The sequence below is a fragment of the Parasteatoda tepidariorum genome, chromosome 7 (genome assembly GCF_043381705.1).
Source record: "Parasteatoda tepidariorum isolate YZ-2023 chromosome 7, CAS_Ptep_4.0, whole genome shotgun sequence".
NCBI lineage: Eukaryota > Metazoa > Arthropoda > Arachnida > Araneae > Theridiidae > Parasteatoda > Parasteatoda tepidariorum.
Window position 1 is genome coordinate 17690866 of NC_092210.1, and position 27821 is coordinate 17718686.

Genomic DNA, 27821 nt, shown 5'->3' on the forward strand with positions numbered 1-27821 from the left:
TATCAAAGAAAACCTCTACCAACTTCTGTACTTTTTTAGTCTGATAATGTTATAGCAATTAAAGTAGGCACAATTTTTGTTAAAAATTCTTTTCAGCATTTAAGAACATTGACTCATTATTATCATATCTTTTCTTGAAGTATTTATTTTTTGTAGTTATTTAAAACCTTCAAGACCAGCTCGAGACCGGTCTTCAAGGTCATTTGTGCCTGGTAGAAATTTAAAAAAGTGTCCATTTTGTTCTAAATAAGCTAAAAGTTTTTTGAAATTCGATCTCACTTTAGAATTTAAGAAAAAAATCCTCTGACCTTAAATTTACATACTTGAGCTGTTAATATATTCTGGTTATGAAAAACATAATAAAATGTAATTTTTTATCCTAATATTACTACCACTTTTTAATTTTTTCGAGGTGCGTATGAGCCTTGGATTTTTTATGGATGGTTAAATCAATTTTTTTTAATCAACTTTTGTTAAACCAAATTTATTGAATTAGGAAACCAATAATTCTATATAAATTTTTTACCGCAAAGATACATCATGCGTCGAATGAATGCTTATTAAATGATAGCTATGCTTATAATATTAAAAAAAAACTTTACTTTTATATACATCAAAACTCCCTCCATAAAACATAATAGCAAATTTTTTAGATTTGACTCTTAATATTAATGCAGATAAAAATATTACATTTAAACTTTTTGACAAAAGAAATGAATTTAAATTTCCAGTTAAAAAATGCATAGATTTCAACTCTAACTTAGCCAATAAGGTTTTTTCTAATATTATTGCCAATCAAATTCATAGATTTTACAGGAATAATTCTAACTATAACGAGTTTTTATTAGATACTGATATATATAAAAACGATTTAATTAATAGCCATTTTCCTAGTTCATTTCTTAATTTCTATTTTAAAAAAATCTTAAAAAACTTGGTACATTAATTTTTAATTTTTATTTAATTTTTCTGTTTTAAGAATAAGCTCTGATTTTTTCAAGGTAGGAACTAACTATGATAAACTATTCCTAAAGCCACTGGACGGAATAGTTTGGATGTATGACCTTTTATACTGGATTAGTTAAATATTTTTTAGTTACTTTTTAATATTTGTAGCCTCTTAAAATTAATTTAATTTTAATTGTCCAGTATAATAAACAGTTTATTTATTTATTTATTTATTTATTTAATTATTTTTTATTTTTGTATAAGTGGAATGGGCTCTGGTTCNATATATATATATATATATATATATATATATATATATATATATATATATATATATATATATATATATATATATATATATATATATATATATATATATATATATATATATATATATATATATATATATATATATATATATATATATATATATATATATATATATATATATATATATATATATATATATATATATATATATATATATATATATATATATATATATATATATATATATATATATATATATATATATATATATATATATATATATATATATATATATATATATATATATATATATATATATATATATATATATATATATATATATATATATATATATATATATATATATATATATATATATATATATATATATATATATATATATATATATATATATATATATATATATATATATATATATATATATATATATATATATATATATATATATATATATATATATATATATATATATATATATATATATATATATATATATATATATATATATATATATATATATATTTTATATTTTCCATTGATTATTCGTATTTTATGAGTTAAGCAAGACAAATTAACAAGTGCAAAGTTGGCCAATTAGTAGCAAATCAATAAATTGGATGGAAATATTATTATTATTATTTTGAGTAACTAATTGTTTTTACAATCAGTTTGCAAGAATCTTGAATTTAATAATAAAAGTTGGTTGATTGAAAATATATATAAATACATTCAACTTTGAAACCAATTTCGCTCTGTTTGAAAAAGCTGTTATATCATATTCGATGTTCCAAATCTAAGAAAAAATTGAAAAATGGTTTAAAAAATTAACTCAGATTAGATTATTTTTTTATATTTTGTAAAAAAAATTTAAATGAATGTTTGGTAGATCTAAATATATTTATTAAAATATATTAATATATTCTAAATATATATCCAGGTAAATACGGTCTACGAAAGAGTTTAATAATGTTCATAATACAGGGGAACCAACACATAATTTCTAACCGAAAAAACTTAAGTCATTATAATAACAGAGTCAGAAATTTGGCTTAAATATTGGCGACTGACTGGCCTATCAAAACTAGATGCTGCTTCCGCAATCGTCGAACTAACAATAAAGATTAAAGAGTGAAAGTGATTTTTTTCTCTGAAGGCATAAAAACACTCGACTTCTTCGAGAACATCGTTTTCCTCAAAGAAACACTTTATTTCCCTTTTATTAAATTGGTAAGTAAATTATTATTCTTTTCTAGTTATTATCATATTGCTTTACGCATAATAAAGTAAGAGATGCGGCAAGGAAATATTGTTCTCGATTTTTTAGAACTATTATTATCTTTAATTATCTGTTGTATTAGTTATTATTTTTTTTCCTTTCAAGTCAGACGAGAAATCTCAAGAGAACTAACACGGCGCATTAGATGAATTATTAATATTTTAAGCTGCAAAAAATCGTTTGGTAAATTGAACATTATTAGTGTTGCCACACAAAGAAACTAGCGAAAGGAAAAACAAACATAATTTTGTACAAGTAGAACATTATCTTTTTTGCTTTCTGGCAGAATTAAACAATTTGTTAAGTGCAAAATTATTTTGCTTAGTAACGTAAACAATACAAAATGAATACCGTTCTTTTCAGTTTAAGTTTGATTTCATAGTAGCTAATTGTTATGCCTTAGTACAAATTTTTGTCAGAGGCAATAAAAGAATTTTATTTTATTGGTAAAAGCAAGAGGAATTTTTCGATTTCGCAATCACCAGGGTTAAAGGCAGAATCACAGACCTCATCCTCTTTACCCAGTTTAATAGATACATGATTACTTAAACATTTCCAAGATTTTTATTATTAAAAGTCTGTTTTAAGCAACAAAAATGGTAGTTTACGTCATAGTACCCCCAATGCAATTGCCCTTTATTATCTATGTCCTTGGCCCCTTACTTTACCTTATTTCAACTGAGAAAATTTATCAAAAATTTTCTAAAAAATATAATTCTAGAGTTATGAGAAACACATTTTAAAAATGGTAGTCAAAGCTTTATTTAAGCTAGTGTATCACTTTAGCTATAACCTAAATTCAAAAGTTTTAATGAGGTAATTGCAATTTCGAATGAAGTTGGCATTACTGTAAATAAAACGCTATACTCAAAATATATTGATGGGTCGCAAGGAAGCTCCGGCTGTAGATATTGGGTCACGATTATAAAACTTTGATTTACATAATAGATGCAGAATGTTCGTGATCCAATAAAAATTAAATTGATAATAAATCATCATTTTAGAGTATTTTAAACTTAGGTTGAAATTAGCATAAGAAAAGATAAACTGACTACACAAACATAAGTATAATGTATACCACTTTTCTACAAAAAAACCCCCCTAAAGTTAACACATTTAAATTGACTATTAATCAGAACGTTCCGTTTTGACCACCTTTTAGAATTCTAATTTAAAATGGATTGCATATACATTGGGGGTGTAAGTGCAAATTTTGCAAATAGTGTTTTTAAATTTTTTGCAGAACGTTTCATATTGACCACCCTTTAGAATTCTAATTAAAAATGGAATAAAAAAGTATAAATATTAGTGGTGTGCAAATTAAAAATCAAGCACAAAGAAGTTAAAAACGCTATCGAAATCTAACGAACTACTACTAAGGTAGATTGAAAATATTAAAATCTTTTTGACGGCTGGTAGAAACAGAAATTCAAAGTCGAAACATTAGATTTCCTTTAAAAAAATATGACTCATTTAAAAATTTATGAAAATATTTTTTTAAAAAAAATAGCTCTTAGTTAGCAGGCAAAAAAAACCCCTTTTTGTTCAATAAATCAATTTTTATTCAAAAAAACAGAAATTTAAGCCAGCTTATATGGTAATTGTAATTTAACATCCGATTTTAAAAAAAACATCAGTGTAGGAAATACCAGGTAATTGTCCTTAAAAAATATAAGTGCAAAGAATACCAGGAAAGAGTATTCAGGTCAATGGTGTTTTCTCTAAAAAATATCAGTGTAAGGAATACCGGACAGTGGCCTTTTACCTTAAAATAGGGGGGAGTATCTGTCAATTTTCCACATATCCGTGCAAGGTTATTATTAAAAATGTATGTCTTACTTATTAAAAAAAAACAAAATAAATATGATCCTGTTTGTTTAGGCAAGAAATTACTTCAGCTAATTCTAATGAGCATACCAATTAAAATTGCGATATAATCTTTTTCAAAATATAACGGTTAATTCTCAGCATTGTGTCTCAAGAGATCTTGCTAGTAATATATATATATATATTAAAAAGATGGATAACAAAAAAAGGAAAATATATAATCTCTTCATCAGCTGACACGATTGTATCCGAGAAAAGGAGTGCTTTCTAATATTGTATCAATATAGCCAAAGCAAAATATATCAGCACAATAGTGTGAGGAGCACTAAAAAAAAATGCAAAAAATATATCACGTAAAAAACAGAAAACAGCCTGTTCTCATATTATATATTTTTGAATTCTTAAAAAATTAATTTAATTCTAAAATTTATACTCATCAAGAATCACTAAATTAGATTTAAGGAAAGAAAAAACGAAATATCCATGTAAATTTTACGTATTTCTGCAGAGGAAGGCAGAACTAAAAATATCAAGACTTGTTTGATTGCCGGGAGGTGGCGATTATTTGAAATACCTCTCAAGTCCCATCAAGAAATAAAAATATCGTTGTTTTAACGAAAAAAATATCGTTAAAACAACGCAAAATTTAAGCAGTATTCTCATAACACCTTTGGACGCTAAACACGATTGCAAATCTTCAATACAGCAGGTCTGGAAGGAACACAGGAATACACAATAATAACACTACATGAAATTTACCCTAACCATGATATCTGTAAAACAATATCCTCTGATCGCAAAACCAGGTTTTAGTTAATAGACTGCGCATCGGTCATTCCCATTTTACCCATGAACATTTACTGAAAGCCGAATTTGCACCCAGTTGTTCTCTGTGTCTTACCGACAATACTATTACACATATTTTAACGGACTGTAAGCGATTCAAACATTTGAGGAACAAACTTTTTGGTTGCTGTTATCCTGATCTTTTATTCTCACTTGGTGACCCGATACATCACAATCCTATCAAGTTTATTAAAACAATAGGACTAAATCAATTACTCTAAAAAATAATAAAAACAATAACCCTTAAACCTAGTGTCTGACGCAGCATAGCCATTCCTGGCTCTTGAGCCAATAAACTCCAACCAACCAACAAATCATCAGGAAATCATACGGCTTTCCTCACTAGTGATGCAACAGATTTTGATACTATTTTAGGTTTTCTCTTCCTTGAATATTAATTTCAGACTCTTAATGTGCAGGTTTATATATAGATAAAACAAGGATACAAAAAAAACCTATCCAAAGAGTGGTGGTAACGAAAGAGACTTTTTAGAAGAAATTAAAAGCAAGAAATATATCTACTTTTAAATGTTTAACCAAACCAGATTGTAAGTGAAGATATTCACGACAATGGATAACTTCGAACAGGTTTGATTAAGCTTGTGTAAGACATCTACAAGTTGATGTTACGCACGCTGTGACATTATTAATATGAAATTCAACTTAAACTTTCAACCTTTTGGCGCAGATGGGAAAAAGATGTCCTTTTCATAATTTTTTTTTCTGATGTTCTAGTTACAACTAAAAATATATTTTGCAATTTTCAATTCTAAAACTGAACAGTCACTAAAAAAATTTGTCAGCTTATCGAAATTATATTTGTACTAAAATATAAAATTCAAAAAAAGTAGTTTGAATTTTTTCCCCATTCATATTCAAACATTTATCAATGTTTGATTTTGCATAAATAAATTTCAATGATGAATTACTGTTTCCCTTAGATCTATATAATTGCAATATTGTTTGGAAGTGAGCCGTGTTTAGAATATTTAACCTTTAACGCAGATAAAAACACAGGTGTTTCATGCTGTATTTCATATCCATAAATAATTAAAATGTTAACTGGTTTAAGAAATTAAGAGAATTTGCAGACTTGGTCAATTATCTCTAGAACTGCTGAACCGATTTTAATGAAATTTTATATGTACATACATTGATACAATACAAAACAAATAACTGTTCAATAATAGTAACACACACTCATTATCGTGCGTAACACTCGTTGGAATCGGAAGGTATGAAACAGCGGTTGAAGGAATAAACAAAAAAAGTATGTAGGGTGTATGGTCCCCACTTACACATATGTTGCAGCGTGACTTCATACTTGAAATAAGACAGTTAATCATTTCCTGTGGCAATTGTTCTGAATTGTCCAGTGGCAATTTCATACCTTCCGACTCCAACGAGTGTTACTCGCGATCATGCGTGTGTATTACAATTGATGAATGGTTATTTGGTTTGTATTGTATCAATGTATGTATTACACATCAAATTTCATTAAAATCGATCCAGTAGTTCTAGAGATAATCGACCAAGTCTGTAAATTCTCTCAATTTCTTAAACCAGTGTATTTCACGCTTATTTTCACCCAAATTAATAAAAAATAATGAAAAATAAGTTCAGTGAAAATTCTGTGTCGAAGTGTTAAGAATATGACGGCAGTATCAATTTAACTGAAACTTCACATGGTGTTCCACCTTAAAAAATATTTAATGAACTATTTCTTGTGTGCGTAACAAACATTTCCTTTCTTCTTAGAATGGTTTCTCTTGGTAGAAGTTGGGATAAAAGATAACATGGCCAAAACTCCAGCAGTAATACGATGAAAATAACTCGAACATTATTCCAAACCAAAGAATTATGGCTTCTTCAAGACATTTGCTCAAATGCTTACCAATGATTTGCAATTCTACTCCTCGATTCGGCACATTAAATTCCAAAGTGAAACTTGGTGAAATTCCGGATATTTGCACAAGAGAGGATTGGGGCGAGGCTATTAATGAAAGTCGTATGCTATTACAAAAGTATCCAATCAAACCATCATTTGTGAATCGAGGAATGGGACGAATATCTCTACAAACAGTTACAAAAAGAATGGAAGATATTTCTCAAGATAACAACAACTACTTGATAAATACATTTAAGTAAGTAATATATTTTATTTATTTTGATTATAAGAACGTTCTATTTGTGAAAGTTACAATTTAACATTGAATGAAATGTTAAAAATGTCACCTGTCTCGTAAGTTTTGAACCTAGCGTTAAGATATAATAAAAAAAATATAGTACCATTTGTTAGTATCAGCTACACTGAATCTAGAGTTCCTTAATGACAGTCGCGGTGACTCAGGGGACAGAACGTTAACTTCCCAATGAGATAACCCAGGTTCGAATCCGAGCGGTGGTTGGTAGATACGAATTCACGACCACAGTGATGACGTAAAATATTCTCAGTGGTAGACTGCTGATGGGTTAAAATTTCCTTGTCGTCGAGTTAAACGAGAGGGTTTTCTTGGTTATCTTCCTCATGTAAAGCAAATGCGAGATAGTTTCCCCCTGGTTTGTCCTAATGCTTGATCCAGGAGTTACCTTATTTTCTGAGTAAGGTTCAAAATTACAGGGTTACGGAGTTGAACATTGATAGTCGTAAACTCAGGATTGGGTCGGTATTCCAGGGGCGGTAACAACAAAAATGTTTCTGAATGAAAGTTAAATCAGCACAAATATACGATGACTTCTTCGGTATAGAAGTCGAGTCATCTCTTCATGAAGGTCGCTGATATTTGGATCACTCTCGCTACGTTCGAATGAGCAGCGATGGCACAGTGGTTAAAGCACTAAACTGTTGTTGTTTTTCATCCCCACTGGTCTAGCGGAGCTAGACCAGGTCCATGAGTCCAGTCACCCTCAGGAAATCAAAAAACAAGACCGCGCCGCGCAGAAAATCCTCCTTTTCAAAATCCACACAGCTAAGGAGGTGGGCCAGGCTGGCTGCACTGGAGAAACATTTGTTGCAGGTGGGATAGATCTTTCGCTGTTGTTCATACCTCATGCACTTTATGTGACCACTGACGACTCTAGTGAACGCGGTCTGATCGCCTCTATTACCTTTGAAGATCAAATCTCGACTCGGCTTATCCCCAGAGTACCAGATATGTACTGGGAGAGTATTCCAGACTAGCTGGACACCTTGCTTTCTAATGGAACTGAACTGTTATTGGGAAGAGTTGGGATTCGATCTCCAGTCGCAGCTCTAGATCGAAGGGTACCAACTTGTCTGGAGGCCTGTGCGCAGTGCTAACGTCATTGCCACAACAAAATCTTACCGTTGATCACGAAATTGCGGTGCCTTAACTTCTATGACCTCCAACGGGCTGTTGCGGGAAACCGAATTGGTGAGTTTTTGCAAATAAACGCGCTCCCTAGGTTTTTTTGTGTGGTTGGGTGGAGGAATTAAAATAGACAGGTGCAATAGTTTTCAAGAAATAAGTTTAGCAATAAAATGACGTATTAGAGTTCTTTCCTATAGATTTACAAGATATCCAGAAAATGCTTGATATCTATATTTCTCTGTCAGTTTGAATATAATGACTATCTATTTCAGACAGCTTCTCAGCAACACAGATGATACAATCAATGAGCTGCGATGGCCAGGCTTGGTCACTCTGATGCTCGCCAAATCCATTGGTTATCCGTTTGAGGCAGATAATTTTGTCAGCAAATCACTGGAAGATGTCATTTGGTCCTCACAAGTAACCCTTGCAGAAATCATCAACCTGCTCCACTGCAATCTTGTGTTTAGAAAGGAAATTTTTCGGCTTTCTTTAACAAAGAAAATTTCAAAGAATTCGGGAATCGAGAAAGAGTTGGACAAAATGGTGTACAACTATCTCACATCAATCGTTCTTTACAAAGCTTCAGTTTTGAATAATTACAAGGTAAACATTTTCTGTGATGCAAAGAAATTAATGTTCGGTGACGATAAAATCATTGTTAAGATCAAAACATTTAGTCATGGTTTCATCTTCGTTTATACTGCAATTAAGATTATTCAAAGGTAATGACTTTTAAAAAGCTAATATCTTTAATAGCATGCATATAATTATATCAAAATAAGGACAAAAAACTGCTCTTATTGTTTACTAATTTCATAAGGGAACATTCTGCGGTGTATGGGGAAATGTTTTTTCTATATAATCTATTAAAAGGAAATTTAATCATATTCCTTTCAATATCACAAGGCAACTAAGAAAAATGTATAAAATTCTTTAATTTTCCCGTCGATATCAAATTTTGTACGCAGATTGCTAAGCAACAGGATGTTAACGCGAATTGCTATGTATGATTTTAAATCATGTGAATGCTATTTTAAATCTCGCTTGTGTAGGAAAATCGTAAGGAAATTGCGTAAAAACGTATATTTTTAACTCATAAAATTCCTACAAAATATTCTACTCAAAACTATATAAAATGAATAGAAACCTTGTTGGAATGTAGAGCATTTCCTTGTAGCTTGCACATAAAAATTCGATTACTGCGTGACAAAAAGGTCTTAAGATTATGACGCTTCTTTTCCTTCGCACTGTATACACCTGTACGTTTAGAACAGTTTTAATTCTTTACCGATCAAAATACCTTTATCAGTGGTCTTGCTAAAGAACTGAAAATATATTTTGTTTCTGTTAACTACATAATTTGTAATCTAACACATTGTTTTTCAACTTAACTTCCAAGTATAAATGTATAAAGTTATTTATGACAAAAAAGTTATATATTGATAACAAATAAAATTACTTCTTATTTATTACTTCTAATTGTCGCATACACTGTATTCCTAAGTTTAATTTTTTTCCAAGTACAGTTGATTGTTTTTCAAACCCAGGTATCCTCACATTTCGTTACGCTTAACGTTAATAAAATTTGCTTACATAAAAATTCAATAATTATATATTTAATAAATATTTTTAAAATCGACTTTAAAGGGAAAAGAACAATGATGAATGAAAATAAACTACGGGGCTGGTGAGCGGAGTCTCCCAGTACGTTATAAAAAAAATAACTATTTTACTTTAAAAATTATATGTTAGTTTAGGTGGTGCAACTAATAGCTGATATATTGGAATGTTTAGTCAAGACAAGACAATCGAGCACTACAAACATTCTTTTGAAAAATCTAAAAGAATGGGAATACAACACACTTCACTCTCAAGGATTACTCTTAGCTTCTGGGTGCCAGGCTACACTGCAGCTTGCTGGTTATGATGAATCATCACAGAAAATGGCATTTACATTTGGAAGAAACTTTGCATTTGCTATTAAAGTAAGTTGATAAATTAAAAACAACACATTTTGTTTTGATTTCAAAAGATATTCTGCACATATGTGCATGTTTCAGATTTATTTTGATTTTTTCAAAATAAGGGAAAGTGCTCATTCTAGAACAGGGGTTTCCAACTTACATGAGGCTGGGGGCCACAATTAAAAACACAAATCAAATGGCGGGCCGCAACTTTATCAAAATTTTATGTAGGACTCTCACATGTTTGAAGAAACATTAAATATTACTGTCAGATTTTTACCAAGTTGTATAAAACAAAAGTATTGAATTACAAATTAAAATAAGAAGTGGATTTTTAAAAACATATTCAAAAATTCAGGCTACAATAACTTTAATGTGCACCTACGTNGTGAATGAATCAACATACACAATTATTTTTGTATTTGAATAAATATTTTCTTGGATGCAAAACCTGAGAAATAAATTTTTTTGCACCTTTAGTATGTTAAATTTCACAGAAACGAAGAAATTAGGTTTTTATTAATGAGAAAAGTATTTTAAACCCATATAGATTTTTTAGAAAAATTGCCCGTAAAAAAATGACAACTAATATATTTTAGTACGCGGGCCACAAAAAAAGGCTTCGCGGGCCGGATGAAAACTGTTTCCTAAAGTTTGGTTTCAACAATACTGGGAGGAACAAAAGTTAGTATTTTTCCTTGTATCAATATATATACATATATATAATAATGTAACAGACACACACACTTAGGAAAAATAAATCCACGGTTTCTCCAGACTGATTTTATAAAATTTCCTTGATTTTTGAGCCGTGTACAATCGATTTCATTATAATTTTTTGAGTTATGCATTATTCTTAAACATAAAATGCATTTCAAATTACACTATACATGCCATTTGGATAAAAAAAAATTATTATAAGACAAAGTTATCTTGAAAAAAATATTCCAGATAGGTTGTTTATAAATGATTAGCAAATAAACCATGCAAGCTTGAAACAATGTTAAATTCAATTATGCTAGTTAACACACTATTCCAGGGGTGGCCAAGCTCCTTGATAGTCGAGCCATTGTTGTCTTCTGGATTGGGTTTAAATTACAAGGCTATGGAGTTGAACATTAATAGTTGTAAACTCAGAATTGGGTTGGGTGTTCAATGCTCGTTATAAAATGAAATAAAAATGGAATATTTTTCACCATTATAAAATATTGATTTTTTGAATTTCGCTAGGCTCATGCAGAAATACAACAACATTGGAATTATCAAAACTCTCGCAGTTCAACGATAAATATTTCAAGTTTTCCCATTGCTCTCCACTTGCAAAATCACCCAGAAACTTTACCTTTTGTGTATAGCCGTAATGAGATATTTGATAATGCAGACATTGACATGGTAAGCATTAAAATTAATCTTTATTTAAATATAAACTTTCATTTGGTTTAACTATACATGTTTTTTTAAATTTTATTATCTGTTGCAGTTACATACAATTCTTCAAACAAATTCCGCAATGAGAGATGCAAAAATGCAGCTAGAAATTTACATAAAGAAGGCACTTGGCATTTTACAGCAGTTGCAGAAATCTGGAAATGATGATGTCACAGTAAACTTGATAAAACTTGTAAACACTTTATGTAGCATAAATGAGTTTTAAGCAATCTTCAATCCAACCACAATATTATAACCTAATTAAAAATGTTAATAAGAAACACATTTCTAGCAGAATGATCAGCAAAAAAAAAGTGTTTAAAAATCAAGTTAGAATTTGAATTTATTTGAACAAAATTCAACAGATTTGCTGTAAAGATTAAAAATTGTAAAAAAGCAAGATCATTTTTAGTGCATTTTCATACAATTTTAGAAATATTTCTTAAAACCTTTTATTAATTTATATTTTGCTTAGTATTAAAAAATTAATGTAATGCAGAAAATAATTTTAAAAAAAAATAACAAGTTTCTTTTTACGTTATGAGAAGCTTCCTGTAAAGCTTCTCAGGACACTAATCTTTTATTTAATTGAAGAGAATGGAACAGAAAATATAAACGATAATTTGTTATAGTATGCCACATTAACCCACAGGCGGTTAAGGAAATGGGCAAAATTGGGAGAATGTTTCTCCCCTACACACTGTTCCCCTATCAATTATTATGGGAAAACCGGTTTTGCTATGCAGAGAAGACTGCAGGTTAAAATGCGACTTTTTACGTGCAGAACCGTCAGTGGGTTAATCATAAAAACACAATTTAGGTCTAAACAAAATCAAAATAATAAAAATTTTTAGGCTTATTACAGGGTAATAAAAAGTACAGTATTAATATAAAGAAACTGATTGTTTATAAAAGACTCTAAAATAGCACCACTTTAAAATGCAAAATCTGTTTTTACAACAATAAAAATAAGATACATGCAAAGGTTCTACAGAAAAGTGAGTTAACTCTAGCTAAATTAAAAAAAAAAAATTCTTTGTAAAGCTATTTCAAATAAATTGAAATACAGAATAAAAATTTATTTCTTTACAAGAAAAAGCAATATTAATAACTTTTAAAACGAGGGATTTACAATCAGATAGTTTTGATTAATTATATCACTAACTAATGAATGCCATTCAAAAACAAAAGAAATAATTGATCACAATAAATAAATTTGTCATTGTATGTTATTTTCAAAAATAAAAATTATAATCAAAATTGTCATTTGTGTGTTATTTTTCTTTTACAGAAAATGCCAGATTCTCAAAAGTTTTAAAAAAAGTGATAAGCACTTCTAATTTACTACATTAAAAAAATAGGTTTTGCTTACATTAAAATTAGTAAATTAGGTTTATTTGTAACTAATAAAAGTAGGTTAGGTTATTCAGAAGTATTATTAGAAGTAAAGAAAGGGTTGATTTGATAATTTAAAAGCTTATTTCTTGTTGGGCTTAAATTCATTTTATGTTCAAAATATTCTAAGTTCAAAATATTCCTTTAAAACACATGCAGCATTTGATATACATAACCTTTAACAAATATACATTTAACAGCTAAACAACTAACATACAATTAACAACTAAACAACAAATAATTATAAATAATATAATCTGAAATGTACAATTTTCAAAAATATAAATTTAGTCATTACAACTATGAATATATTAATATTTCTTTTAAGTAATACTGTATTTTGCACTATAGAGTCTTTCTATAAAAAGCACATTTTATGAACAGAGAAACAGCAACTGATACTAATAAATGCCTTCATTGCAGTTCCTGCATATTTAATTTATTTATGTGAAAAAGTTTTATGAAATACAATACAATTTACGACTTTTTTACTATGAGACTTTAAAATTTATGAAACAATGCATAAAAATATATAATGCATCTATAAATATATGATGATGAAATATGATTAATCTATGAAAATGTGATACCAAGGGAAGAGCTCAATGAAATGATATACGGATTAAATTTCAGAAACATGGTTTTAAAATTTTTATGCATTCTAACTATCATATACACAATTTGCTCTATTTTTTTCCCACTTTATTTTGAAAACAAATTTATATTCTTATAGAACAAAAGAAAAATTAAGTGGTTATGAATTGATTTAAAAACTTAATTTATTGCGGACTCCCAAGTAAATATTTTTTTTTAACATGTGCTATTTTATAAAAAGGTTGTGCACCTTAACATGACAGGAAACTTTATAAAAAATATATAACAATTTAATGTAAGGCTAATTAACCCTTTATAAACCATTTTTTTGTAATGTTATGTTGAAACACTTTTGGGTCTGAGATTGTTTTATAAAAAGAAAATAGTTTAGCTTATCACCTAAAATTAATTTGATATTCAAGACTATTTTTTTGGTGAAAAGTTCAGTGGAATTTAAAAAAATTTGCTTCTTAAAAGAATTGGTCATAAACTCGAACTTCTACACTTATAAATAATCACATTTACTAATTCTGTGGCTATAACTACAAATAAACTCAATGAAGCACGATCAAATGAACAAACACATAATGTAAAAGCAAAAAATTGCTCCCCAATGTCAAGTATTCTTCTTGACCACACAAACATTTACTGCTACCATATGTAAATATACAAAACTTTTAAATTTTTTTTTTTGCATTTTTTGAAGTTATCAGCAAATGACCACACTAATCATAGGTGAGAAAATATCTTTCAATTGACATTTAAAAATTAATGAAAAAAGTGGGAAGTATGGATCCCGGGGCCTTATAAAGGGTTAAAGAGCTGAGTGCTACAATACAATACATAAAATAATATTTTAATGAAATTGTGAAATTAAGCTTTGAAATCAAAATGATAATTTGCTTTACATAATTATTGATTTTTTTCCATTGTAAAGTAACTTGTTTGTAGATTTGTCAGCACGAACAAAGGTTATAAGGTCACCCGCAATAACATGTTTTTCAATTTGGTAATTTTTATTTGTCCCCTCTCCAATGTTCCCAAGGTACATTTTTCTTTCAGTGTGAAAATGTATCATTTTCTTAATGAATTAATTATGTTTGAAATTGCTTTTGAGGCAGGAGAAGAACCAAATTCACTTAATAAATCTTCAGCTGCTTGAGAATATTGATGAAGAAGATCTTTTGTTTTCTCTACACTATCATCTTCCATAATAGATTCATACAGCTGAAAAGAATTTTTTCATTATACAAAAAGTAATAAAATAAATTGTGTGTACAATCAATGTTTTTTAATTTTTTTCTCCAAAACTATAGTAATGTTCTAAGCCTAAAACTATAAAACTGTTGGATATTGTATATGGGTAATTCTGCACCCATTAAACTATTATGGCAAATACTCTAAAATGACCAACATTTAGGAACACATATGAATTTTTACAATATTGCATTTAAAATGAATCACATAAAAATGATAGGAGAGGTTCTTATTAATTGACTTTCCACGTAATTTAAATATCCATTTAATGTTAAATCAAACTGTTAAAAAATGAGTATAAACAGAAAACAGGTATAAAATGAGGGCGACAGACAGAAATTTTATTCAGAGACACTAATATAAAGTCTATGCTCCAGTTTTAAAATTAACTTTTTTTGGTTTGCTAAATTAGCATACAAAATTTACATACAAAATGGCTTTAATTACCCAAGTGGAGTTAAAGTAACTCAGGATGATGCCATTTTATTATATATTTTGCCCAGAAATAAAACATATATGCTTAAACAATCAGTAAAAAAAATCGTTAAAGATATTACAAAAATTATGTGTACACAATTTAAACTAAATTTCGATATTATAATTTGCTTTGAATATCTAAACTTTAATTTAAAAACAGTATTTAAGATAATGCAAATAAAATTGCAATCTCAGTTTTAAGGTCAAAATATTTTGTTTATAATGATTCTCATTAATCAGTGATATTTTCTTATGAAAAACTTTTTTTGTTGTATCTAAACAAAATAAAAATGTCTTTATTAATTCTCTTCTAATATAAAAATAAAATAAATTTTAAAAAATAAGCAGAATATTAGACGATAAAAAATATTTTATTTACACATGGCCATACTATAAATAACTAAATGGCAATGTGTTATCCATTTAAAATATCATCATATCCAGTAAGATGACTTCTTAAAAGTAGTGGTAAATATGTTAATTTCAGTAATATAAAAAATCAGAAACTTACTTTTTTGAAATTAAAATTTGAAATATCATCTCCAATTTCGGCTCGGATGTCCTCAACTTTTTGTGGTTGATTTTCAAGATGAAAGATGACTGGAAGAGATACTAAGTCAAATGTACAACCAGGTGGATGTCTTAAGTTATCTACAAATGGCTGTAAATCATCATAAACCTAAAAATAATAATATATTTAATGAGTTACTTTATACTTTTAGTGATGAATTAAATTTAAGAAAACACCAAATTAAAAATGCCATAGAGTAATTTTATTTTCCGATAAACTCTTCCTTTAATTTCATAAAATTAAATTTACTATCTACACACATTAAAAAAATTATAGATTATTTTTATACAAAGGTAACTTAATTTTGTATTAAAAATAATTGTGAAAAAACTTATATAAGAAAAGGGTTTAAAAAAATCATAATTTTTTTAAAAGGGAGAAAATTTTTTGTTTTGTTTTTTAATTGGATGTCTAATAGCTTTTTAAGACAATTTTCTGCAACATACAATTTAAATGTTAAGTAAAAAATATAAAAATAATAAATATGAAATAATAAATTTCAAATATGTTAAAATATACATGCAAATGCAATTAAGTTTGAGCAAAATTTTAAATATTATTTAAAATATTTCTCTCAAATATACGTATAATAAAATAATTAAATATCACATTATAAAATTACTACTTGGTAAAAAAAAATGTTGTTCAATTTAAGAAAACACATACGCAATTATTTATTTACTATTTATTGTAAGTTTTAAACACACATATTCAGAAAATGAGTATAATTAAACAAGTAGGAAAAATATTTTCTACAACAAAAAATATTACTTCTGAAAATGGTATAAAAGTTAGTTAAAATTATGGACACTGCAAAGAAAATACAATCAATATTCAGATAATATAAAAATATTTAACATTTTCTGAAAATAAGTAAGACACGGACTTTATGAAATAAAACATTAATTTTTTGGCCTTTTCATTTTGAAATTTATCTCTAATTTTAAAGTGCACAGAAAATAACAAGTAAGTCTTTCACAGAAGCAGAAGTAAGAAACAGTTTAACTGCTTTTTCTTTTATTGCTTCATAAAAATTAGACTTTCAAACACGTCCGTTCCATAAGGGACATTTGAGATATAACACTTTCCTCAAGAAGATATAGAATGGATCTGCCTTTCTCATGAATTTCATAACTAATATTATAAAATTATTAGAATACTTCTCCTTGGCATAATCAAAAGCTTTATTCATTTCATTTTTTACTTCAGAAATATGGATTAACCTAATAAGCTAGGAAGCGGACTTATCATTTGTTACTGCATAGTAAAAAAGTAAATTTTTTTATATTGTGACAAGAAGTATTTTACATGATATAAATAACAAATGTATGATAATAATAACAGATGTAAAATATAGTTCTGATGCCACTGCAATATAACGCATGAGAAGGAAAGTACGCGATTGCCGCTGCGCATAGGAAATTCAAAAACAGCTTTCGTTCCCCCAAAAATTTAATCTGTAAACTTAAATTCACAGATTTCATTTTATATTAATGATAAATAGGTTTAAATTTTATTAAATTTTACATAAAAATGTTAATTAGCTAGATGTTAAATTCTTTTTTCTTTTGATTTAAATCGACAATTAATTAAAAAAAAATTCAAGTGATTAAAATCATGATTTTACTTGCAATTTAAATCGGTGAATCCTGTAAAAGACATTTAAAAAATAGTAATAAATTTTTCATAAATTTTAGCAAATGATGTAATGAATGGAATTTTTATTAAGGGTCAGTCTAAACTGTTTGAGAAAGATTCTGATTTTGGGAAAAAATCTACTTATGGTATCTACTTATTATAGTATATGTATCGAAAATCAATATTAAATCAGAATTTTTCCATCAAATTCCTGCTTTTGTAAATAATTACAAAAAAATGCTTATGAAAGTTTTCAAAAGGCAACAAGTAATTTTTTGAAAAATTCAGAAAATAATGGTTTTTCCTTTAATTTTTATAATATTGATTTTAAAATTAAGAAAATGATTGAGAATTATTAGTTTGGTTTTTTCTTTCAATAGGGCAAGATCAAGTCTTGACCGAGTTGCTCTGGTTAAGCATTTCTATTAATGATGTCACTACTTTCTCACTCTTTTTTTCTTCCTTCTGTGCATCAAATTAGAAGGTGTTGATTTTTCATTTATTTCAATTTAGTTGTTGTTTGGCAATCAGTAGTGTAATTTGGTTATGGGATTTATGCTTCAAGTAAAGTTTTGTGTGTTTTATTTTTATGTACTAGTCTTGATTTTATACTTTTGTATTTGCTTTATGTATTTTATATTTTGTATTGTATTTTGTCTTCCTGGACTTTGGCAAAATCTTTGGGGTACAGAGAGAGCAATTTAGAGATTTGCGGAGCTTTCTCGATAGAAAAGGTTTTGCAATTATGGCTGCTGAAGCTGGTTCTCCCTGAAGATGTCAGCTTTGGTTGTCGTATTTTTTCATAATTTTCATTTGTTTCATAGGATAACTAAAGTGAGTTGTTTAATGGAGGCAATGTGCAAATGATTAATTTTGGAAGTAAACACAGATTTGTGAAAAATTGTTAAAAAGACCAAAATTTTGTTAAAATCAATAATTGAAAACATAATCATTGCTGAATACAGGATGTAGTAAGAAAAAAGTAAAGACAAAATTTTTTTAAAATAACTTTACGAAAAATAAATAAATTAACAAAATATAACAAATAATAATAAAAGCAGACTTTTACTAATCAATAAATTTAATTGGTTTCAAAGTGGTTGCCTTTTATGGCAATGCAAACACCTTTTGAAATATTCAGCAATAGGTCATAAGTCTTTAACCTTTAATCTATTGCATTTCCAACAAAGCAATTGTTTTCGAGAGTCCAAACTTTAGTGTACAATGATTGTGACAAATGATTTCACACTGTGGTCTCTAGCTGGATCTTTACAGATCTTGCTTAACATTGTAAAAAAAAAAAAAAAAAAAAAAATAACTGAAGTAGTAGAAAAGGAAAGGAACACACAAATTAAAAAGAAATTAGTTAGCTACCATTTCATGAAGTCTGATATTTTAGCCACACCCAAAAGAATTGAATATTCAAACCAATTTCTTTTTTTTAATACATCCCACAAAAGTTTAGTCAATAATTATGAAATTAATAGGATAGTAGCAGAAAAATGCATATAAACAAAAAAAAAAATTATTTTATAGCTATTAAAAAATAAATATTCTTTTAATAAAAAATGACTAAATGTGTATGCAAAATAACTCTTTTGAGAAAATTACAGTTAAAATAATAATAATAAAAATTATTAGTTACTATTAAACTATTACTATTAAAATAGGAAGAATTAGGTTTTCAGATATTAAACTTCTTAACTGATTAATTTAAATTTTACTGTTTGAAGATGCATTTATCATTCTATATTTATAGCATTCAAACCATTAAGCTCCCTACTTAGGCAAAATAAAGTTTTTCAAAGTATACAAGGATTAAGTATAAGTTTGAACAAAATAAAATAAATAAATAAAAAAACTTGGGGATAAATAATAAATTTTCGTAAAATTGCATATCTTTCAACTACACTTTATGAAAAAACAAAGTTTTTCATGATTTGTTAACTTATAGTTTAATTATAGTTAAATTTAAGTTATTGATATATTCTACAAGTCTCAAATCTGCATTTAAAAATGGGAAACAGATTAATAATGAAATAAGCTTAACACTAAACATACCATCAAAAAACTGGTTATGGCATGTTGTGTTGTATTGTAAATTGTCGGTATGTTTAGTGTTAAGACGATTTTCGACCCTTTTTTTATGGACATTTCTGCTTACACAGCAGAAGCTTAAAAGAGTTATTTTAGAGCATAGTCAAATAAATTTACGTTACAAATTTATGGAAACTTATAAAATTATAACTGATTTCTTAACATATTTTGAAGATGTTATAAGAAATGAAAGTATAACAAAAATAAAATACTTATTGATTAAGTAAATTTTTAAGATACAAAACATATGACTTTATATCTTCAATATAACAAGCATCAAAAAATATAAATAAAATAAAATATTAAATAAAAAATTTTTTTTTGAGTTTCAATGAAGTTTAATTTTAAAATATCTAACTTTGAATTTTCAAGTAAAAAAAAAATTAACTCTTATTTTTCAATAAGTTAAAAAGTAAGTTTTGTTTTTATTACTTAAGTAACTTTAACTTTTTTAAGAAACTTTTGTAATATTAACTTATTAAAATTATACTGAATAAAAAGTATTTTAATATAGAAATATTACAATTAAACACAGACAATGAAAAAAAAACTTGATTTATATGTAAAATTTATAAAAACTTCTTAAGAATTTTTAACTTCAACATAGACTATTAAAGTAGAAATAGGATAAACATACAAATAAAGGAATAAGAACAAATTTTAAGTATCAAAAGTAAAATATGAAAAAAGTATTTTAGGAAATAAAGAACTTTTCTTCAAATATTACAAACAAGTTTTATAAGCAGACTGCATGAATTATTGTAATTTTGTAAAATTCAAACACAATAAAAAAGCATGGCAATAAATTCAAGAAATTTTTTTTTGTAAACATGGTATGCAGAATTATCATTACTACTTTCATTTTCTTTTAAAAAAAAAGAAAAAAGGAAGAAACTATTTTTCACTGTAGATAACACGTTGACTATATTTCATTAAATGATTCTAAATAGCATACTTTTATGGAGGATACAATTAAAAAATTTAAATATACTACAAATCATACCTACGTATAACATGATGAATTAGAATAAAATTTTATTGCCTACAAAGGCCTTAGTGTATATTTAATTTGATCAACACCCACTATGGATCTAAAATAGTACTTCATCAACTTAAGTAAATATTAGATAAAAATTATCTATCTTAATTTTACATTCAAATAAATTGATAAAAAAATTTCCTTTTCAGTATAAATTCGTCATTAGTTTACGAGTATTTGCAATTATTTAAAATTTTTTTTGGAAATACTTTTATTTTGGTCTTTTGACAAAACTTGGCTCCAATATACTGTCAATGATATAAGGTTAATTAATAATTCACTAACTGCAAAAGATGATGAGTAAAATAAATTTCTATTACTAATTCATAACAAATAATTTTCAATTAGAATTTATTACAGCAGTTTTAACTAAAGACTTTAAATATTCATATTCTATGCACATTAATATTCGATTCGAGCAATTAATATTTCATTTATCAAATGTTATAAAGAAGCTAATAAATTTAAAAAGCTAAAGAAGTAATGGATGAACTTAGTAAATAAATACTACAAATACACATATTTCAAAACTGTTAGGATCATGTTTTCCAGCTGAGAATTTCATTATAATTACTAGAAAATCTCTTTTGTTTAAATTATTTACATTAGTCAACAATATTATCAACAACTTAAAAAATTTCTTACGCAAGGTTCATTAAAACTGGTTTTCTCTAAAAGTAATTAGTAACTCTACAACTACATTTTTCAGTCAGAAATGTCTTCATTAGTTTTTAGAATTACCTGTGTATGAAAAATGTCGTGATATGTTTGTATCATTACAAAAAATATTTGATACTTGGAAAAGAGAAAAAGAACATTAACTTTTTGTTCACTAAGTAGTAAATTACTCTTTAAATGATAAGATTAAAATATTGTTTTATAATTTTCAATTACAAGTATTAATATAATAACAATAAAAAGTATAATATACAAAACACTTTTTAGGTTAAAATTATTCTCCAGCAATATTGACTGAGTTGAGAAAAATTTGAAATTTATTTTGAAAATATTTTTTTACAGAAAATCTAAATTTAAAATTTACCTGCATATTATCTTTTAATAAAATAAATAAATCAAAAAGGAGAAACAAACAGTAATATAAAAAATGGAAGGAAATAAATTTTTCATTGACTATAGCAATTAACTTCCTACTGAAATGAAAGAAATTAGTAATGTAAATCAAGGATTAGTGAAGTAAATAAAGGAAACATACTTGCCATGCCAGCGCAATGTTCTTTCCAAGTTGAAAACCTTTTTCTTGCCAAGATTCTGGGTGTCCTGCTAGCTCTAATGTAGATTTGCAGCTATTGGCAACAAGGCTGCCCATCGCTAAGCAGTTTTTCTCTTCCCATGTAGCTAAAGTCATCTCTTTAACAGGTAAAGGATTTCCTTGTTTGTCATGTTCACCAAGAAATTCTGCTTGCATGAAATCGGCAATGGATTTTGACACATGATCAACCACCTAATGAAAAATTAGTTAAGTGAACGCCTTTAAATGTGCAGACTTATTGATTTATTAATAAGTAGACTATTAATAGATAAATAAAAAACTGATTAACAGCTATTAAAAAAAATTAAAGTAGTAATGTTGAAAAAAAAAGAGGCAGAAAAAAAATATCCGATCCAAACTTCAATCAAAACTTTAATGCTAAAAATTATATTTCAATATTATATTATATTATATTATATTCAGTCCATCAGAAACACTTTTAAAAAAAAGTTGCAAGATCATAAATGTCCATAAGAAACAGATTATATACAAAAGCAAAACAGGAAAAATGGATCATAATTTTTGTAAGAAAATTTTAGAGCTAAACATCTGTTTTCCAATTACCGTATTTTCAAGAAAAAGTGAAGAAAAAAGAATAAAGTCTATCTTAATTGCCTTGTCACAAAAAAAACTTCGATGAAAACAGAAGATTTTTAATCAAATATCTATCTTAAAATTTATAGTTTAATTTTTAGAGTTTGACAGAAACAATAGTTTAATCTAATAGGAAAAATTTTGTCAACTTACAGAATTAGAACTTAGTCACGCATAATAATTAAATTTATTAGTCAGATGGACAATTCATAAAAAAAAATTTCTAAAATTAAAAAATTTATATTTTTTAGAATTTTCTTACCTTACAATTTTTTAGATTTGCTAAACCTTTACATGCATTTGCTAGGAGATAATCACCACTTAAAATCGAAATCTTATTACCAAATTGCAAATCATGCAGCATATTTTCATCAGGAATATTTGTAGGAGACAAATTCAAAATTCCTTTATGAATAAGATGAGCAGTATAAATCATTTCTGTGAGTTCAGCAAGTGTTTGTTGTCTTTCTGTAACACCTGAGGCAATAGCAGAATCAATGTCTGAACATGTTTCAGTATGCCCAGCAGCTTTAGACAACAACAACACAATCAAACCTCTTGTTTGCATATTTGTACGACCATGATACACAAGTCTCCTGGGAAAAATATAAAAAAAACAGGATTTAGATTTTTTCATCATATATCAAATTATATAAGTAAAGTTATTTATGGTAACAAACAGCTCCCATTTACAGAACTATGTTACAACTATGGTAAAACCTTAATTACAATACACAGGTACACAAGATTAAATTGTGTGTCTGAAAATAACTACTGTTGCATTTTGTTATGCTGCATGAAAAGTATAAGATACAGATACTTGAAATTACTAAGATGTGTTGAAAAGTACATAATTTTTTTAAGAATTATTAACAGTTTTGGGAAAAATACCAGTGGGGCCGATTTACAGGTCGCAAGAATGCAAATAGAGTTGAAAATTTACATGCTGAAAAAGTTACATTTGTTTATGAGCTTTACACAAAAGTTTTTTTTTTTTAAAATTTGTTCCAACATTATTGAAATTTTAAAGTGGTTTTAGTGTAAATTTTTTCCCCATTTACACTTCATTTTGCTTTGCTGCTCTAAATTTATAAGACTTAGAAACTTGAAATTCTGAAGGTGTGCAGAAAAATATGTAAGGAGTTTGATGGAATAAAAAATATTATGATTCAATTGTCAGTTTAAGAATTATTAACTGTTAACCCTTTGTAAAAAAAAATAAAAACATGTATGTCAATGTAGAAATGCAACTACGCAGTTGAAGTTTAATGCGCTGATAGGACCATCTTATGTTATAATTTTAACAAAAGTTGTTTTCTTAGAAATTGCTATTTGTTTGAATGTTAATATAAATTTCGATGCTTTTTCATGATTTTTGTCCAGCTTTTTTGCATTAAATATTAACAATTTATTAATTGATGAAGAAAATTTATTTTTCAACCATGAGATCTTTATTTCATTAACTCAAGTAAATGACAATCAAAAGTAACAAAAAAATAAATAAAAAAAAGGAAGAAAAAAAAGAGAGATTACAATTTGCCAGTTAAAAATCTTAGGTTTTGTAGAGAAATTTAAAAAAAAACTTAATTAAAGCGACAAGATTTCTCATTTGAACTCTAATAAGTTTCATCAACGAGTAAAATTACTTCCTTCTTACAGAGTCACATATTCTGTATTCTTAAGATTAAATTTTTTTAAGAAAAGGTTCAGATGAATATTTTCCGAATCTAGAGGATTGTTCATTTTGATTAATATAATACGTAGACAAAATGTTCTAACATAAAGCTAAAATAATTGTTTATTTATATGTTTGATTATTTATATGTTTGTATTGTTATTGTAATTCAAACCAATATAGATTCTTATAAATGAAGCAATTAAATGATGGCTTTAAAACATATTTAAAACATGCAACTCGATTCATATTCACATCATTATAAATTATGTTTGGTGTCACTTTTTATACATTATAGCTCCTAATTGTGTGATAAGTAAGTTTAACATCAAGATCCATGAGTTGTGAGTTTAACAATGTGATTAAAATTTTAAATTTTCCTAAAACTTAATTATAGTTAAAGAAAACATTAAACAGATCAGGGGTCTACCATTTAGCGGTACCTTCACAAATTCAATTTTAGGTAAAACGGTAGTTTCACAAATTCAATTTTAGGAAAAATGGTAGTTTCACAAATTACTATTTTTCAAAATTTTATTTTTGTATCCCTTAAGAAATGATAAATCTATATTTTTACCATGTTTCAGTGTTGATTTTTTAAGATAATTTATAATTTTTCACAAATTATGTCTAAATTTTCACAAAATAGGTACCTTTCAGAAAAACAAGGACATACCCCTGCAGATACTTTTAAGATTTTTGGAATTTTAAAGAAAATTTCCAGCACACTTAAAATTTTTTACCGAAATAAACATTGATACATAGTAGTCAACTTATGCTTTTTCCAACTTTAATATTATTAATTTATTAAAATAAACATATATCATTTTTGGAAAGCATAAAACATAAATTAGGCAAATGCATATATATAATTTTTTTTATTGAAATATGGCTCAATTAATAACATAAAATATCAAAGAAAGAGTATTTTTTGCACTTGATAAAGAATTGCTAGAAAAAATAAATAAATAAAAATATGCATACATAGTTAAATACTTCCAAAATTTTAAAATTTCATAGAATTCTTATCTCATGTTTAAAAATATTTAACAATACTATAAAAATGATCAACAATAAAATTGTACAATAATAATAAAAATGATGAAAAGAACTCTTAGGATTAAAAATATCTTGTAAATAAATAACATGTACCTCCAGTAAAAATCCACTACATTATTAATATTTTCAGTAAAAGTACAATGTAACATAAATATTTACAATAAAAATACTTTAGATAAATAAAATTTGAAGTTAAAATACACTATAATATTGATATTTAAGGTAAAAATATACTACATTAAACAAAATTGCAGTAAAATACACTGTATCTATAATACTTGAGGTAAAAATACACTAGATTAATGAAATTTGAACGATTTACATTTTTCTTAGGAGTTAGATTACTCACTTAGCTGTTCTTAAAATAGGATGATTTGTCCCCATTAATTTACGAAGATGCATGGCCACAGTATTAAATTCCTCACTTAGTAAACATTTTAAACTGAAAAAAGATGTTGGGTAACCAACTATTTTTTCAGCGTCAGATACAGCTCTATTCCAATCGGCAGTTTTAGTATTCGGGGACCAAATTTCAGGTCCTGAAGTAAGCACAGACATTTTAGAACTAAAAACTCTTTTGGAGACTTTAAATTCTTTACAAAATGCAGTATTTTTTGAGCAAAACAAAACCGAGCGCAGTTTACGAGATAACATATTTGCGATTTGAAGCTCACACTCGAAAGGACGGAATCAAAATAAATAAGGAGTAAAGGTCAACTGTCTTAAATAAAAATGCTTCAGAAAATTTCAAGGTGAATGACACGTCTTGACCCGATTCACCTGATGATTCCTAAAAACACCTCATGACATATAGCCGGAAGATATGCGTTGACCCACATTGTTTTTTTCAGGAGTCCGATTTTATTAACTAGAATACGTGGTCAATATAAGTGCGCTTGGTAAATAGTATTCATATTGAAAAGAAAAATAACTTTGCGGCAGTACATCAGGATCGTAGAACATAGATTCAAGTTAATTTAAGCAATATGTTAAAATTATATAAGCTAATTCCACAGAATAAACAAATCAAAAAGAGAACCAAATCAGTTCTCGTTGATTGATTGATAAGAATAGATAAAAATTCTTTCGGAAGTTATATTTTAGCTTCTAGCTTTAATAGTTTTTAAAGCTAAATTCTCACTACTGGGTGGTTGACTGAAAGTAAACAATAATAAGCTTCCTAATATCGGAAAAATTTTGAAAACTTCCGGTGTATCCCCCCGCTTACGAGGTGATGTGTGAACAGCCTTAATATTTTAAGAAGTTTTTATTATTATTTGCGTTAACATTTGGGCGTAGAATTTTACCACAAATGCGGGTTAGTTCCATCAAAAAAAGTCCTCCACAAAGGCATAATTTTCCCCAATACTTGATCTAGGAGTTCCCTTGTCTTCTGAATTGGGTTCAAAATTACAAGACTACGGAGTTGAACAATAGTAGTCGTAAACCCCAAAAAATTGGGACTGCTGTTCAACGACGGTGCTGTTCCTTTGTAGAGGATCAAAATTGCGATGGCATGTCCTCGAATCATCCTCAGGAATGTTTCCCAGACAGTCGCCATTGTGTAGCCCATTGTGCTGCTCTAGTGTGACGTAAATAAAGTACCAACCTACTTACCTGTGATTAAAAGGAAATGAATAAAACTGAAACATATCAAATAGAGTAATCATTGTAGTATAACATTAATGTGACTTTGCGTGTTGGATGAGGAATATTTATTAGGAAATAAATAGTTCCCATAATTATATTTCTGCCATCCACTAGTGGAGAAGCCGGGATTTCATTTTATTTTAGGTTTTATTGAAGATGGTAAGAATTTAGACCTTAACAAAGGTTTATAATAAAATAAATGTTAGTGTATAGTTAGTGTATATACGTATTGTGGCTGGGTGGCGCAGTTGGTTTGTCGTCGGCCTTCTGATCCCAAGTCTGCGGGTTCGATCCCCGGCTCAGGCACCGGATTTTCGGGATGCAGAAAATCTTCTGCGGCCATGTCGTATGATTATGCGGCATGTAAAAGATCCCTGGAGTGCCTTATTGGCTCTTGGCTTTTCCGGCAAAATTAAATTCCTAGTGCATTTTAGCATCCAAATAGAGTCTCGGTGCTGGCATCTATTGTGGCGGAAACTAGACGTCCAAATTAACATGACCAACGGTATCTCACCCATTGTGGTGGTCCTGAAAGAGTGGATACCACATCTGGAGAACACACTAGGTCTGCTCATTGGCAAAACCGATTG

General features: G+C 27.4%; 2 protein-coding genes across 3 annotated transcripts; one reads left to right on the top strand and one right to left on the bottom strand.

Annotated features, from left to right (window-relative positions):
* The first annotated feature begins 2316 nt into the window (after positions 1 to 2316).
* Positions 2317 to 12141, top strand: LOC107441546 (all trans-polyprenyl-diphosphate synthase PDSS2). The gene is made up of 6 exons (XM_043046868.2): positions 2317 to 2466; positions 6947 to 7332; positions 8793 to 9126; positions 10281 to 10508; positions 11718 to 11879; positions 11968 to 12141. Exons 2-6 carry the CDS (start codon positions 7049 to 7051, stop codon positions 12139 to 12141), a joined length of 1182 nt encoding a protein of 393 aa, XP_042902802.1. The 5' UTR covers positions 2317 to 2466; positions 6947 to 7048.
* On the bottom strand, positions 12039 to 26666 carry LOC107441550 (all trans-polyprenyl-diphosphate synthase PDSS2). Of its 2 annotated transcripts, none has more exons than XM_071183121.1 (5): positions 25931 to 26633; positions 23110 to 23443; positions 22197 to 22445; positions 16150 to 16317; positions 12039 to 12172 (listed from the first exon to the last, which is right to left on the bottom strand). In XM_071183121.1, exons 1-5 carry the CDS (start codon positions 26233 to 26235, stop codon positions 12149 to 12151), a joined length of 1080 nt encoding a protein of 359 aa, XP_071039222.1. In that variant the 5' UTR covers positions 26236 to 26633; the 3' UTR covers positions 12039 to 12148. The 2 variants fall into 2 exon arrangements, with proteins under 2 accessions (XP_071039222.1, XP_015910344.1); XM_016054858.3 differs by lacking the exon at positions 12039 to 12172 and adding an exon at positions 14012 to 15131 and having other exon boundaries at positions 25931 to 26666.
* Positions 26667 to 27821: the final 1155 nt, after the last annotated feature.

Excerpts from the sequence above, each read along its gene's own strand:
- LOC107441546 (XM_043046868.2), top strand. The coding sequence starts at position 7,049 with ATGGCTTCTTCAAGACATTTGCTCAAATGCTTACCAATGATTTGCAAT. Across the intron at positions 9,127-10,280 it reads CAGTTTTGAATAATTACAAG|GTGGTGCAACTAATAGCTGA; the intron begins GTAAACATTTTC and ends ATGTTAGTTTAG. Across the intron at positions 10,509-11,717 it reads ACTTTGCATTTGCTATTAAA|GCTCATGCAGAAATACAACA; the intron begins GTAAGTTGATAA and ends GAATTTCGCTAG.
- LOC107441550 (XM_016054858.3), bottom strand. The coding sequence starts at position 26,235 with ATGTTATCTCGTAAACTGCGCTCGGTTTTGTTTTGCTCAAAAAATACT. Across the intron at positions 23,444-25,930 it reads CCTATTTTAAGAACAGCTAA|GAGACTTGTGTATCATGGTC; the intron begins GTGAGTAATCTA and ends TATTTTTCCCAG. Across the intron at positions 16,318-22,196 it reads ACATTGCGCTGGCATGGCAA|GTTTATGATGATTTACAGCC; the intron begins GTATGTTTCCTT and ends TATTATTTTTAG.